General features: G+C 44.9%; 2 protein-coding genes and 1 long non-coding RNA gene across 3 annotated transcripts; 1 reads left to right on the plus strand and 2 right to left on the minus strand.

Moving 5' to 3' along the window:
- Positions 1–403: 403 nt before the first annotated feature.
- LOC118504935 (NADH dehydrogenase [ubiquinone] 1 beta subcomplex subunit 2, mitochondrial-like) lies at positions 404–1,132 on the minus strand. The gene is made up of 3 exons (XM_036040032.1): positions 939–1,132; positions 645–768; positions 404–577 (listed from the first exon to the last, which is right to left on the minus strand). The coding sequence occupies exons 1-3, from the start codon at positions 1,046–1,048 to the stop codon at positions 500–502; spliced, it is 312 nt and encodes a 103-aa protein (XP_035895925.1). The 5' UTR covers positions 1,049–1,132; the 3' UTR covers positions 404–499.
- A 1,639-nt stretch (positions 1,133–2,771) lies between these two features.
- LOC118504936 lies at positions 2,772–3,311 on the minus strand. The gene is made up of 2 exons (XM_036040033.1): positions 3,156–3,311; positions 2,772–3,082 (listed from the first exon to the last, which is right to left on the minus strand). Exons 1-2 carry the CDS (start codon positions 3,238–3,240, stop codon positions 2,901–2,903), a joined length of 267 nt encoding a protein of 88 aa, XP_035895926.1. The 5' UTR covers positions 3,241–3,311; the 3' UTR covers positions 2,772–2,900.
- A 451-nt stretch (positions 3,312–3,762) lies between these two features.
- Positions 3,763–7,631, plus strand: LOC118504937. Its single transcript, XR_004905373.1, has 2 exons — positions 3,763–6,617; positions 6,749–7,631. It is a non-coding gene; the product is annotated as an uncharacterized LOC118504937 (long non-coding RNA).
- Positions 7,632–13,406: the final 5,775 nt, after the last annotated feature.

Genomic DNA, 13,406 nt, shown 5'->3' on the forward strand with positions numbered 1-13,406 from the left:
AGAGTAATAAAATGGTAGGGTATTCGATAAGCAAATTTGCGAACGATAAGCTTAAACCATCGGCATGCTCTTTAAAATTTTAACAAACAGTTTTCATTCTTTGTTTTAAATAAAGTTTTTCACATGAAATCATGAATAGAAAGAAATTACAGCATACCAAGCGTTGAATTGGACTTAATAAAGTCGAAATCTCTTTCGATCAACGCGTGACTTTCACATGATTTCATGATCTGGACTGTTTTTCCTATTGCAATGTGCTTTGAGCTGTTTCTTGGTTTTTGATACGATTTTTGCTTATCATTTTTACGGTCCAAACTTTCAGCTTAAGTTGCTTCTCCAGCTGGGGCTGGTGTTAACACTTTCCTTCAAGCCTCGGGAAACACTTCCAACAAAACTTGTCAGCTCCAGTTTACGCTACAGCCGCCACTGTTTATTTACAACCGAATCTGATAGATGTTCTAAAGCACAGGTCAGAGCACGTATTTGCCGGCAGTGAACTTTACTCGTCTAGCTCGTCAGTTGGAATACCCAGCTCGGCGTTGGTCCACGCAGACGGATCGGGGTATTCGAATTCACCCTAAAACAATAACATGATTAGCAATAGAAGCTTTACGAATTAGGCACAAAAGCTAGTCAATACTCACCGTAATGTGTTCGTATTCGTGGAAGAGATGCCACAGAATCCACCACCACATGAAACCACCGGCGACCTGAGCTCCAACCCGCGCCAGCATCTCCGGCTTCGGTCCATTTACTCGGTAGGACCAGCTGAGTGGGTACGGCAACATTACGTGTCGGTGTTAGGCGCATACGTGGTAAGAAGATAAGTGTTCCGGATGTGGCCAGGAAATCAGGATGCACCGGCAGAATAGAAAGGAAAACCAAAACAATTACATAATGTAACGAGGTGGAAACGGCTTCCCGGTCGGGTCACTTACTCGTGTCCATGACGAACGATCTGGTTGCGTAGACCAGTGGGGTTCACCTTCCTAACAGCAGCACCAGTGGCCAGCAGTCTTCCGACCAACAGTGCACGGGAAGCCAGCATTTTTACCGTGCAACGAACCCCGAAATTTTCACGCAAACACGGCTCACGATTATGTTCCTTCAGCAAAATAACAACAATTTGACAGCAGGTGCGCTGACAGCTGTCACTTGACATTTCCCAAGCAACCAGTAACCATTCGAGCACATTCGAGTAGTTTTATTTTGCTATCGATAGAAAGGATTTTTTCGAGTACTAGCTGAGCGTAATTTTAGGTTTTTGGCTTTTTATTGGATTATTCTGCGATTTTTACTTTAAATTATAATTATCAAAAGGCAGTTGATAATGAATATTCTAATACAGTGTATAAATGGTAAATAAAGTTTTATTGATTGACTCCTTGAGCAAATGCCACAACATTTAAACCAATTTTGTGAAAAATATTGAATTTTCTTCTGAATATGTTTGAGTTGTTGTAGTTTTGCTGTCTAGTTTTGGGAAGTTGCGTTTCCAATTTCAACATATTTCCTGATTTTCGTTTCAGAGCTTTAACGGTTGATATTTGATTGAGTGTCATGCAAGTTGCATACAATCAGGGGTAAAGGTTTGAAATGGGTTAACATGAATTCCAACAGATGGCAGTAAGACGGCGTTGTGTGTTTTGAATGAGAACCGTTGCAAATTATTTTCAATTGCTTCTTCCAGCGTATACATAATCACAAACACGTTTTTTGTCTGTTTTTTACACAATCAAGGCAACATCAAAACAATAATATAGACCGTTCTCATCTCAAATACAACAAACGATTGCATAACCCTTTTTTGCTCAGCTGCAATCATCGAAACTGGTTGTTTACCACCTGATCTGTCTTATCAGTGGGTCAAGAACAGCTGATGTGACCAGAAAAATCTGCTTATCGTTCTTATTTAACATGTTTTGTGATAATGATTCTTTCACCACACACTTCTTCCCACTGGGGGGCATCTGAGCACCCAAAAAACCCACCCATATGTTTACAATCGTACCATTTTTTGGTCCGTTTTGTAATCACACCAAAATGAAGTCAGTATAAAAGCATCCACGCACCGTCTTTGAGCAGCACAGTCAAATTTGGACACACGAAAGATTCGCTTTCCGCGCCAAAACAAACCGAAAAACAAAACCAACTTCAAAGTAAGTTTTGTCCGGAGTGAGTGAAATGTTTCGAATACTCATCGTTCTTCGCTTGTTTTGATTTCCATTTAGAGATGAAATTCCTGTGGTTCATCACCTTCCTACTCGCTCTGGTCGGCATGATTGCTGGTGATGCGTGCCCGAAAGGCTTCAAGTCGCAGAACAACAAGTGCGTCACCCAGCGCCCGGTGCACGGCGACTGCCCGAAAGGCTCCACCTACAGCGCGAAAGTGAACCTGTGCGTGCATAACTAGAAATAAAACAGCAGTCTTGTAAGTGGTAGTTTCGTGCGGAAATTTTTGAGATAAGAAAGAACCGCACCACTTTTCGGCATTCGAGCAGTGAGGGTCACTTTCATTCGGACGGTAAACATCGCATTCCTACCATTAACCACGGCTAACACGATACCAAACTTCGACCATCGTCCCACCACAATGGCCCGTGTTGCACATTTTCCCATCGCACTGCTTCTCCGGAAAATTCGCAAAGGAAAACTCCAAATTCTAGCACAGTTTCGGATCAGCCCCACGGGGATATCTCGTGGCGTGGCGTGGAAAGTTTGTTGCACGAACCGTGGCGCACCACCGATGGAAAAAGCGTACGTGGCTAATGTTTGAGTTTCGGTTCGAGAGTTTCGAGTGAATTTATTCAATCACACCATCATCGTCCACGGTCCACGACCTTCCTTTGGCGGGGGTTATGGACAATGGAATCTCCCACACACACACACACGCGGCCACTCTAGGTGTAAACGCAGAGGTTCTTGTTGAGGTCGTACTTGGAGTTGGCGGGACAATCGCCGTGGACGGGACGCTGCGTTACACATTGGCCCTGCTGCGGTTTGAAGCCTTTCGGACATTCCTGGCCGTACGCTCCGTATACCAGGGCCAGCAGAAACACGACAAACCACAGCAATTTCATTGCTAAAGATGATGAGAAATGAGGTTATTGCAGCTAATCTGGTACACGGTGGTGGAATGCTGTCACGCTACTCACTGTAACTGATGGATGGATGGATGGATGGCGCACGGTTTCGTTTGATGCACTTTCGCGATTGATGCACTCGTTGTGCAGATTGCATCGAATTTATACCGATAGTTGCAGGCCACCCGTTCGTCAGAACTCACACAACCGTAGACCTCGAATTGTGGATTCTTCTCGATGAGGGTTCGAGCTGCGGAAATAATTCTTTCGCTTATCAGTCGGGTTGTCTAGGTGTCATAAACAACATCATCATCCTCGCCTTAATCCCCCCAATCGTGGCCATAATATCAAATTTCTAATTAATAATCGCTATAATTCCCGACCAACCAACCAACGGCCGATACACCCCATTTACAGAGCAGTGAAAAATTGGAACCGAAGCTGCCGATAACGGGTGGCTTAGCACGGGATTGCAATTTGCGCTTGCTTCGATAGAGCACGCGTGGCTAATCCTTGCTCAATTTGCTCACAATTCACACATCCGGAAAGCAGTTTGTAAATTTGATTTTCCCCCCAAAAATGTTCCACCATCAAGCGGGGCTAAACTCAGCACCGGGTTTTTGGCTAATATTTTCCCGGCCAAATGCAAATCCATCCGGAAGGCTGAGTGCGTAATGAGAGTGTGTGTGTGTGTGAGTGTGTGCGTGTTGGTGGGCCCAGTTTTTTGGATACTTCTTGCTCGGATCGTTTTAATCATGGCACCAAAACCTGTCCGCTTCGCCATCGCCGAAAAACTGCATCCCCCAGCGTGCTGTCCCGTAATCAATTTGAAACTAATTTATGTGTCCGGTGTGTGTGTGTTTGAGAGGTGGTGGTGGTGATGGTGGTGATGATGATGGCGATGATAGTTGGGTTAGGACCCGCCGAAAGAGATAAATAGCAACCCCTACGCCGATTTGGATTAACTAAACCCAAATGAATAATGCAATTTTGGTTTTGCTTCGGGCCGTGGTGTGCCCGACCAGGAAGCGTATACTGATGATAGCTGATCGGTGAATGAGCGTAAACTAGTGTACGTGTGTGTGTACGTGTGTGTGTGAGTGTATTTCAAAAAGCATTTTGTGATGAAATTTTAACCCGATCCATTTTATTGGACTGTAAAACGATTAATTTTATGAGACCAAAAGCGGAAAAACAATTTCCCCGACCAGCTCCACCCAACCCCCAGCCAGCTCGACCGTTTAAATGTGCATTGCAGACTGCGCTTCGGGAACGATTACCATCGTAATGGAAAGTTCGAAATAACCCTTTGCGACTCCGCACGCGAACTTTTCCCCCAGACTCCCTGTCCCAGGATGGTCCGATTATCCCTTCCAACAGGTTCGGGTGGATGGTTCGTCGGCGGACTCAATGATGTTCCACCCTTCGCTGTCTGTCTGTCCCGTCTGTCGGGAGCAATACTGGTGCGCGGATGTGAATGTTTTCGATTACTTCACGGGGTATCGTTAATGTTTGACTTTTGGCCGCTGTTGGCGCGGTTCGGGCGATAGCGCGCCGGGCGCTGGAAACTTCAACGGCCCGCAAACGGGGCCATTAGGGCAGGAGGTTTGCTCTCTGTAGAATCGTTTCAGAATCACCACCGTTGAACCGTCGTTCGATTTCTGTTCTGTGCTGGTGGTGAAGGATAGTGGTTTTTCGGTGCTTTATTTGCCTTTTCTTTCCTCGGTAACCTTGAACCGATCGTCTACCGTCTGTAATGATTCGTGCTTCATTCGTGCCCCGTGATGGTTTGTCTGGTGCACGGGAAAAGAAAACACTCTGACACAGTCAATAAAACATTTTGTTTAGATTGTAAATTGTTGTTTAGCCGCTGCCCCAAACAGCTGGCTCGTGATGAGTTGCAGCTTGTACGCTGGATTGCGAGTGGTTTCATTGAATGTCTTTCCCACGGTTTTGAACTTTGAAGGTTGGAAGAACGCTGGCATGCGTTTATTTACTATTGCTTTAAAGCATCTAACGACATGGAAAATTATATTCAGCGTTTGAGCTGTTTAACCGCTGCTTAGCTGTGCCAACAATTAATTGGCTATTTATTGCTAATCATAGTGGGATTTACTTGTCATAATTGACCAACACACTCGAAGTTGGTCCGTTGGCTAAATCATTTTCGCACGGTTGCTTACTTATTGTACAAATATCGGAGAAAACTCATAAAAATGAATAGAAAAAGCAGCTGCACTTAGAGAAGAATCTTTATCCTTCAATGCCATTTCTGGTTATATCCTTTACCCAGGCACATGTATGTCGCTTGGAAAGTCAACGATGCAGGACTTTGAAATAACAAACAATATATGAACTTATATATCTAATGCTTGATTGGAACGCTCCTTCCACTAATAGATGCTTCACCAACTCTTAATAGTCCTCCACTTATCCGAAACGTATGATTCTTATTTTTTAAGTAAATTTTTTAAGGGACTAACACACCTTCGCCATGAAAAAGTGATGAAAAATGTAAATAATGAGCTAAAAAATATTACCAGGACCTTTTGCTGGGGCCATTTCCATCTTATTGAAAACTAAAAACACCATTAAAGAGCATACAAGGAATTAACGACTACATTTACAGCACTTCCGCTCTTTAAGTGCTGTTTTAGAGAGTCTTGTGAAAACATCAATTATAAAATACAACTCAAACACAGCAAAGGAAAGTCAACACTTTCAATCACAGCTGCAACTGAGGACCCAGCGTTTTAAGCAATGCTTTGCATAATGTCCCCATTCGAGAAGGTCTTCACAAGGACGTGCTTGAACCATCTGACCTGTTTCGTTCCTTTTTTTTCTGTGCGCCGTGTTCTCGTACCCTTTTGCTTCTTCGTTAGTGGTTCATTTATGTACTAATTGTGCAATGGTTGACGATCGGTTTCGTTTTGATTATTCGTCTCTTATCGCTTTCTCGCCCGCATTGTACTGCTTGCTCGGTCGGTACTATCGTGGAAAGGTTAGCGTGAAAGACTCGTCACAACAGAGCCCTCCTGATAATGGATTGATGGTGTTATGGGTGGGGTCGTTGAATGAAGCGAGGGTTGCGAAAGAAAGCATGCAGCAGCACGCAGAGCAGACGTCGTTCCTGGCGCTGGTGGTGAAGCAGGGCTGAAGTTCTCGCGGGGCAGGCATCGCGGTTTGCGCTAAGGATTCCTTGTTTAGCATCGGTTTCAGCTCGTACGCTAATCCAACCTGCTACTAATCGCTGGCACGCTCATGTTTCGCAAACCGCGGCACATCATGAAGCTGAACCGTATCGTCTGCCTGTCAAGACGATGCCATATTTCTTCTTTCGCCAAGAAAAAGATGTACTACGATTCGGGGGAGTTGATCGAGACGAAGATTTGGTGTGGCACCACCGCACCAGAAGACCTTGTGCTCCTGCTTTCCGGCCCGGTTGGAAAACTTTCACCATCACCCTCGACGCTTCGTTATTCCAAGATCCGGTGAAAGATGCTCGGGAGACGCTCGGGATGCGCCCGATGAGCAGTGAGTTTTATTATTATTTTCTTGTTATTGTTCGCATACAGTCCCGCGCGCCCGACCAGCGCAGCCAAGCTTCCGGGATGAAGCGGCGCGGCACTAACGGAATGGAAACTTTTTAATCTGCATTATTTTAGTGGAAGCAACTTCATCAGCGACTGGCAGATCAAATTTCTTCATCAGCCAGCCTTGCTATGCCTCCCGCCCACCCGAAAAGCGAAAGGATGCATCCGGAGCATATTCCTCCCATTTTTCGATGGCACTCAGTGTGACAAGTTTTTCGAAGAGTTGGTCGCAAAGTTTCATCCTCACCGGGGGAAAGCTGGTGAAGGGGTGGCTGCGACCGGAGGGAAGGAAACGCTGCACCACAGACGGAACGGGTGCATGTAGTCATTATTTTCATATTCACCTCTATTTGTGTACCGACCACGCAAACGCCAAGGGAATCAAACCGTTCAAATGGTACCGTGACCGCGAAACGCGAACACCACACCAGTGGTGTGGAACTTTACTGGTGTGGCTTTTTTTTTTGCTGTGCCACTCCATCCTGGTTGGGGTTGATAAAGTTGACTTTTTACAGGGGTTGTTTCACGGAAATCATGCTATACTTGTAATGTGAAATTTTAAACAAGGGAAGAAAATGTCAAATTCAGGCTTCTCAGAAGATTATTTTGAGCTTGTGACGCCTGAAGTTATGCAATGGTGTGTTTCAAGCAGGGTCGTATGAGAGTTTATCAATCGCTGAAGTTCTTTAGCAAAGAGATTGTTCATTGTTTTAATAAAACAAATATTCAACTATCTATTTCGTGGAAAAAAGCTTGTTGTTAATGAATATTGAATAAAATAAGCGAAAGTTCCTAAATGTATGCAATTTAAAATTTTGAATTTTAAAATATTTATTATTACTTTACACTCTCCATCATAGTACAAAAAAAATGCCTATAAATAAGCAATGGGATCATAACTTATCCCAAAAACCACTGCAGATTTCATTCTTCTCAGAGGACAACAAAAAAAAAACACAATAATTCATCCAACCACTCTCGTCACCAAACTATGATGGAAAACTCGAGGACCGAGGCGTCGACCGTCGGCGGTCGGTGGTACTACGGCAGGGTGTATAGATTTTTGCAATTTGCATTCCACCCGGCCACCCGGAAGGTAAGTCTTTGGTTTTTATTCAGTTCGGCCACTGCGAGCACCCTGGGTGTTCGGATGGTTTGTAGGGCCGTTGTACCGAATGTTTTCGGTTGCGGTTATCTCCACGCTCCGGCCCGTCGGCAGCATTATTTTAGCACAACAAGAGCATCATTAACTCGTTAAGGGAACCATCGGGACGGGTGGTGGTGGGCGTTATATTTATGCTTTACGTTCATTGAGCTTATGCTTTTCGCGCACACGAAGGGGGAAAAACGGGTAACGGGCTCCCAGGGTTTCCCACGGAAAGCGGGTAATTCATACAACAGGTTAGTTAGTTAGTTAGTGAAGATAAACGGCGCGTTGCGATGTCGGTGTGGCGCGTTGGGGGGGTGTGGAGCGGAACACTGGAGCACCGAAAACCCGGTGCTTCGGTTGGAAACTTTGTTTGCGACTAGTTGTTGTGACGTCGTGTACGAGTTTAAATGAATGACAAAAAAGCTGTACCACGGCAGCCCCCTCCCGGGTTCGATGTTCATTTTATACTAATTATGTAAGTTTAAATTGGCAACGTTATGGTTGTAGTTTTGAGAATAACTTGCCGGAGTTAACGATTTTTTGAGGCGAAGGGTTAGCACGGTGTGTTGATGAGATTGCAACAAATTGCTGGAGTAGTGATAGAAGGGCATTCTAGCTCTAGACGGCTTGCTATCTAATCAAAGCAGTTTAAAGGGCTTTGGAGCTGTTAGGAGTCGATCCGATCATGCTCCGCCATTTAGACAGTGCCAACGCACACAACACATTGTGTCTCAATTGTAGAGTTTCCAATTGGATTAGGCTCAATTTGTTGCGATGCAGCCGGGCGAGGAAACTTTGGCTCCCGATACACAAGCTCCGGGCGGTACGGTTCAGTCCGTCTCGCTAGTCATACGGTCCGGTTCAGAAGTCGACGAGCATCGAGTTAAATTATTATATTTGCCACCGTAAGCGATGAAGTCGATAAATACATTGCTCATGGTGTTGCTGATGTTGGCCCTGTCAGTTGCAACTGCGCTCGAGCAGTGTCCCGAGAATCAGCGCCGAAGTGTCGATGGAATTTGTGTACCCGTGAGCCGACAGCCCGATCGAAGTACGGCAGGCTGTGGAGCTGATCAAGGACATCAGGCGTCCTCCCATGGATGCAAGTTCCCGAGAACATAATCGGGAAGACGATCCCACGAATACATTCAATAAACCATCCAAACTGACAACAAAACAAGTGGATCCTTCTCGCATTCGGGACGGAAAGATCGCCCGACCTGATGGACAAACATCATCATCCGGAGCGGAAGTTTCGCACTCGACAAGCACAACACAATTAAACAGTATACCGGGGTTTGCTGAATGGGTGATCCGGGCAGCGCCGGAAAACGACGCGTAACAACTTTGTGCGCGACGACACGGCGACGCTCTGTGCAAACAACTAATTTTCCAACCCAATGGAAAATGACCGACGCGTCTGTTAATGGTGTCGTTCGCTCGTACCAATCCCTTTGTTTACCGGATCAAACTCCAAACATCAAATCCCTCGCGCGCCCCATCGATCCCCCCGTCGGAACACCTGATCACCTGACCGCTCTGTTTTGCGACTCGATTTGGTCGAAATGGGAAAAGTTTGCGTCCCGGTCGCGAGCGTCGCTCGAGTTGGAGGTGCGATCGCTTGGTACTACACATTTAATTCAGTCGGGTCGGACCGGGAGTGCCCATTACCTAGCCGGGGAAAAAGCTTTAAACCGAAATTGAAAGCAAACAACAGTGTGCAACAGTGTCGGCAGCGAAACAGTGTTGGGCGAAACAATCCAATCAATAGCAAATGCCGCTGCTTTTAGGTCAACGAGGGAACGATGGGTTTTCCGTGACACGGGTTCCGTGCTGGTTGGTACCAAGGGGGTTTCGCTTCTGCCATCCGGATTCGAAGGAACTACTCTCGAAGCTTTGTTAACCCGCTCAATGTGGATCGTTGCAACGCGGTGGTGTTTCCTGGGTAGCTAAGTGAGCGAGGTGTTTGTAAATGACTTTTTCGATCAAATTATGTCAATAGAATTTTCCCATCTTTATATCGGTTTATCATATAAATTATTTTGTTTTTTTTAACCGTCGTTGAGATTGGGTTCCTCGTAATTTTAAGTAAGCTAATAAGTAAGTTCCCATATTAAAGTAATCTTTTAGTTGAATACGGATACGGATAATACAAAATACTGTCAACAAAATTGCTCGTTGATGCGAAGCAAAAAAATAACTCCTTGATTCTTTAATGGCGTATGGACTGCTAACTTTTAACCACTGCTGAACTATTTCCTAGCTCACCGATAAGTATGCCCTTTTGCACCGCACAGAAAACTTACTAAACTAGCAAGAAAAATGTTCCCTCACCAGGCACTCTGGACCACACCAATAGGTACACCCAACATGCCACCTTGAGCAGACAATTTCTTTCGCACTGCACAGCTCAATCGATCGATTCGTAGCGATTTTTCCGCACCACAACGAGATGGCAGTCTATTTACAACTTTCCGCACCGGGGTTTGCGGTTTCAAAAGTTTAACCCGTTTTGTGGAAAACTCCATCCCCGGGGCGTTGCAGCAGCGTTCAGCTGATCAGGAATCAGCAGGTCGGGTGAAAGCTGTGAATTTGTTTTCCCCTCCTCCGTTCGTTCAATGCATTTTGTGAACTCCCAAGATCCGGCAAATGCATAGCCAGCATCCAATCCCGATGGGGGAATAGAGATAATTTATCGCTCGCTGGGAAAAGTCAACAAATCCGCTAGCTACAGCTATACAGTTACAGTTTCCCGCACGCATTTCACTGTCCACAGGATAATTGGGCATGAAAACACACCCAGCAAACACGCACATACACACCGAGCGCTCGATACTTTCATCCAAGGAAAGCGTACAGTTATCCGATGCTGGATCTGAGTACTTTGACCCAGTTGAGATACGGTGGGATGCGCTTAGCAAAACAATAAAGGCTTTTCCCAGCCCAAAAACCCCCCGACAAGCTGGCAGTCCGATGCTTTTGGTGTGATCGTACCGGGCTGGCAAAACCCATCAATCATCGGTTCCCGACCGAGCTCAAATCATTCATCATTCAGTGTAAATTCCCAAATGGGTTGCTAAACAAGCGTTTAAATTTCAAAACAATGTATCATCGCACTTTTTCGTGGGTTGGGAACGGGGGGAAAAGCCGCTTTCAACACTGCAACCTTTTGTGTTGCGCTCGGTATCACTCCCCCCTCTATCTCTCTCTCACTCGTTCGACTCGTGGTGGAAAACTTTTGACCGGTGCACTATTTGGTGTAACGTGAAGCCTGAAATCTCGGCGGATCCTCGTTGATGATGCGATTGCTTTGTAGGTGGTGCAGTTTAGTACCTCTCAGCAAGGCGATGCTGACGTTTGGTTGTGATTGAAATGTATTTTACACCACATTTCGGATTGATTTGTTTTTGCGCCGGAAAACGATCGTGTGCTGCAACCGCGTCTGACTGATTGACTGACTTGAATTAGCATAGTCTGGTATGGTGATTTTAACATGCTCGTTTTGTTGGATAAGGATGACGCCTCAGTATGCACAATGAACGATTTTGATATTTTCAATTAACTATAATTCGATGATTTGTGTTTATTGAGTTGTTATAATAAAATTGTTTGTAGATGGCATTTGGTCTGATCACTTTATCACATGCGATTTTTTATTTCTTTGCTCCATTATCTTGTTTCCTTTTCATTTTTTATTTTTTTTTATTATTCTTTTTCTCTCATGCTTTCTCTTTTTCTACTTTTTCTCTTGCGTTCTTTATTGTTCTCCTTCATCTTCTTATTTTACCTATACATTTTGCTACTTCTTCTACTATATCTATTATTACCAGCACTGCTTCAAGGTCTCTTTCTTCTTCTTCTTCTTCTTTAGCACTACTCCAGCCTTTCTTGGCATGCTTTAACTTATTTCCTTCAATTAATTTACCCGTTGCAGGATAGATAGCCTTGCGAATTTTATTGTGCCTGGTTAACAGCTTCATGCTATAGCCATCAGATGGCCATGCCCTATTCTTGTTTTTCTTCTTCTTCCTTGGCCTATCCTAGAATTATTGAAATCACGTAGCTGGATGGCCAGTCCTCACTTCGGGATAACGGTCGAACGATGGGATTTGTTCCCGTAAAGACCGGTCGTGTGAAGACCGGTAACCTATACCACCGGCTCGCCTCGGGAAGTAATTAAAGCTATTGACAATGGTAATGTCTTTCAGGATTTTTTACCATAATTTTTACATCCTTGGTGCCACACCGTCATAGAAGCTTACTCTAGATCTACCATCTATCAGATTTGTTTTCATCACTCTGAGTTTAAATGGTGGTAGTTATCGTACGAATTTATTTCTTGCTTGAAAACCCATACTGAGGGTCAGAATTGATCAGTCGGGCATGATTGTGCGAAGGATGCAGTAAAGCATATTTGTAAAGCGAATTAATTCCTTCAAATAAAAGAAAAATCCTCTTTATCCGTGCAACGATCTAATGGGAATGCAAAACATAAGCATGAAAAGAGCCAATATTTGTTCGATCCTCGTGTTTTTTTTATTTTGTTTGTCAATCTGCGTTGTTCTTTTTTGCCCTCAAAGACTCTCGCGGGGGAACGGCCGTCACGCTTAGCAAATTGAATTCACATTATAATTTTTATGGCACATTTCCTTATCCATACATACATACACCCACCGCCTGAAGGGGATACGGCATATTTGCTAACGACGCACACCCATAACCCAAGTGGGCAATGTCGACTAAAGGTCAAGCGATATCCTTTTCAAACAGAGTCACGCCCAGCCGGCGCGCCCGGTCGACCCTAAGGGAAGGATCGTCCGAAAGCACACGGTCGTCCGGTGATTGAGAAGCGTCGGCGATGCGAGTCGGTCAAGGCAAGATGCTGCGTCGGGTGGGTCGTCGTACGTTGCTGCTGCTTATCTCGCTGTCAGCGACCAAGATCCTTCTGTGTGCCTCGGTTCGCTTTACATAACTGCATGCCATATTTAATTGTATTCTCTCTAGTCATTTTTTGCTGTGATCGTTGAAAGATGGCTTCGTTTGAAGGGGCATTTCTGTTCCTTTAATTTTTCATCAAAATATTCCTGCGCCGTATGCGATATGTTGCTGCGTAGTGATTCACACTGAATGCACCCAAACTGAAAAAAAAACGAGGACAGAACTGATAAGAAAACTGATTTGATGAACTTTTCCATTTCGATTGACACACGACGGCGACACGATTTGTGGCGAATATATTGGATCAGCAGTTGCCACCAATGTGGGCTACAAGTGAACCAGATTTGGAGGAAATCGAAAATACACGACACTTGCGACCGATAACAAACTTTCCCGTCGCTTCATTGTGTCCCTAGGAAAGCGGGGAAAGATGGTTGCATTTGATGGGCACCAGGAAACGGGGGAACTTGCGCTGGTTTCCGTTTTTGCATCAAAGTGCATCACGTTGCAACAATATTGAAGTAGATTGAGAAGTTTATCCGACGCCACTGCAAGAGTTTGTGTGTGTGTGTGTGTCAAAATGGGGTTTTGCTGCAGTGTAAATTCCCTTCGGAGCAGCTGACAAGGGTGAGTTGTACATCG

Source organism: Anopheles stephensi, chromosome 2, assembly GCF_013141755.1.
Source record: "Anopheles stephensi strain Indian chromosome 2, UCI_ANSTEP_V1.0, whole genome shotgun sequence".
Classification (NCBI taxonomy): Eukaryota; Metazoa; Arthropoda; class Insecta; order Diptera; family Culicidae; genus Anopheles; species Anopheles stephensi.

Excerpts from the sequence above, each read along its gene's own strand:
- LOC118504935 (XM_036040032.1), bottom strand. The coding sequence starts at position 1,048 with ATGCTGGCTTCCCGTGCACTGTTGGTCGGAAGACTGCTGGCCACTGGT. Across the intron at positions 769-938 it reads ATCGTTCGTCATGGACACGA|CTGGTCCTACCGAGTAAATG; the intron begins GTAAGTGACCCG and ends GTACCCACTCAG. Across the intron at positions 578-644 it reads ACGAATACGAACACATTACG|GGTGAATTCGAATACCCCGA; the intron begins GTGAGTATTGAC and ends TTATTGTTTTAG.
- LOC118504936 (XM_036040033.1), bottom strand. The coding sequence starts at position 3,240 with ATGCAATCTGCACAACGAGTGCATCAATCGCGAAAGTGCATCAAACGA. Across the intron at positions 3,083-3,155 it reads CCATCCATCCATCAGTTACA|CAATGAAATTGCTGTGGTTT; the intron begins GTGAGTAGCGTG and ends CATCATCTTTAG.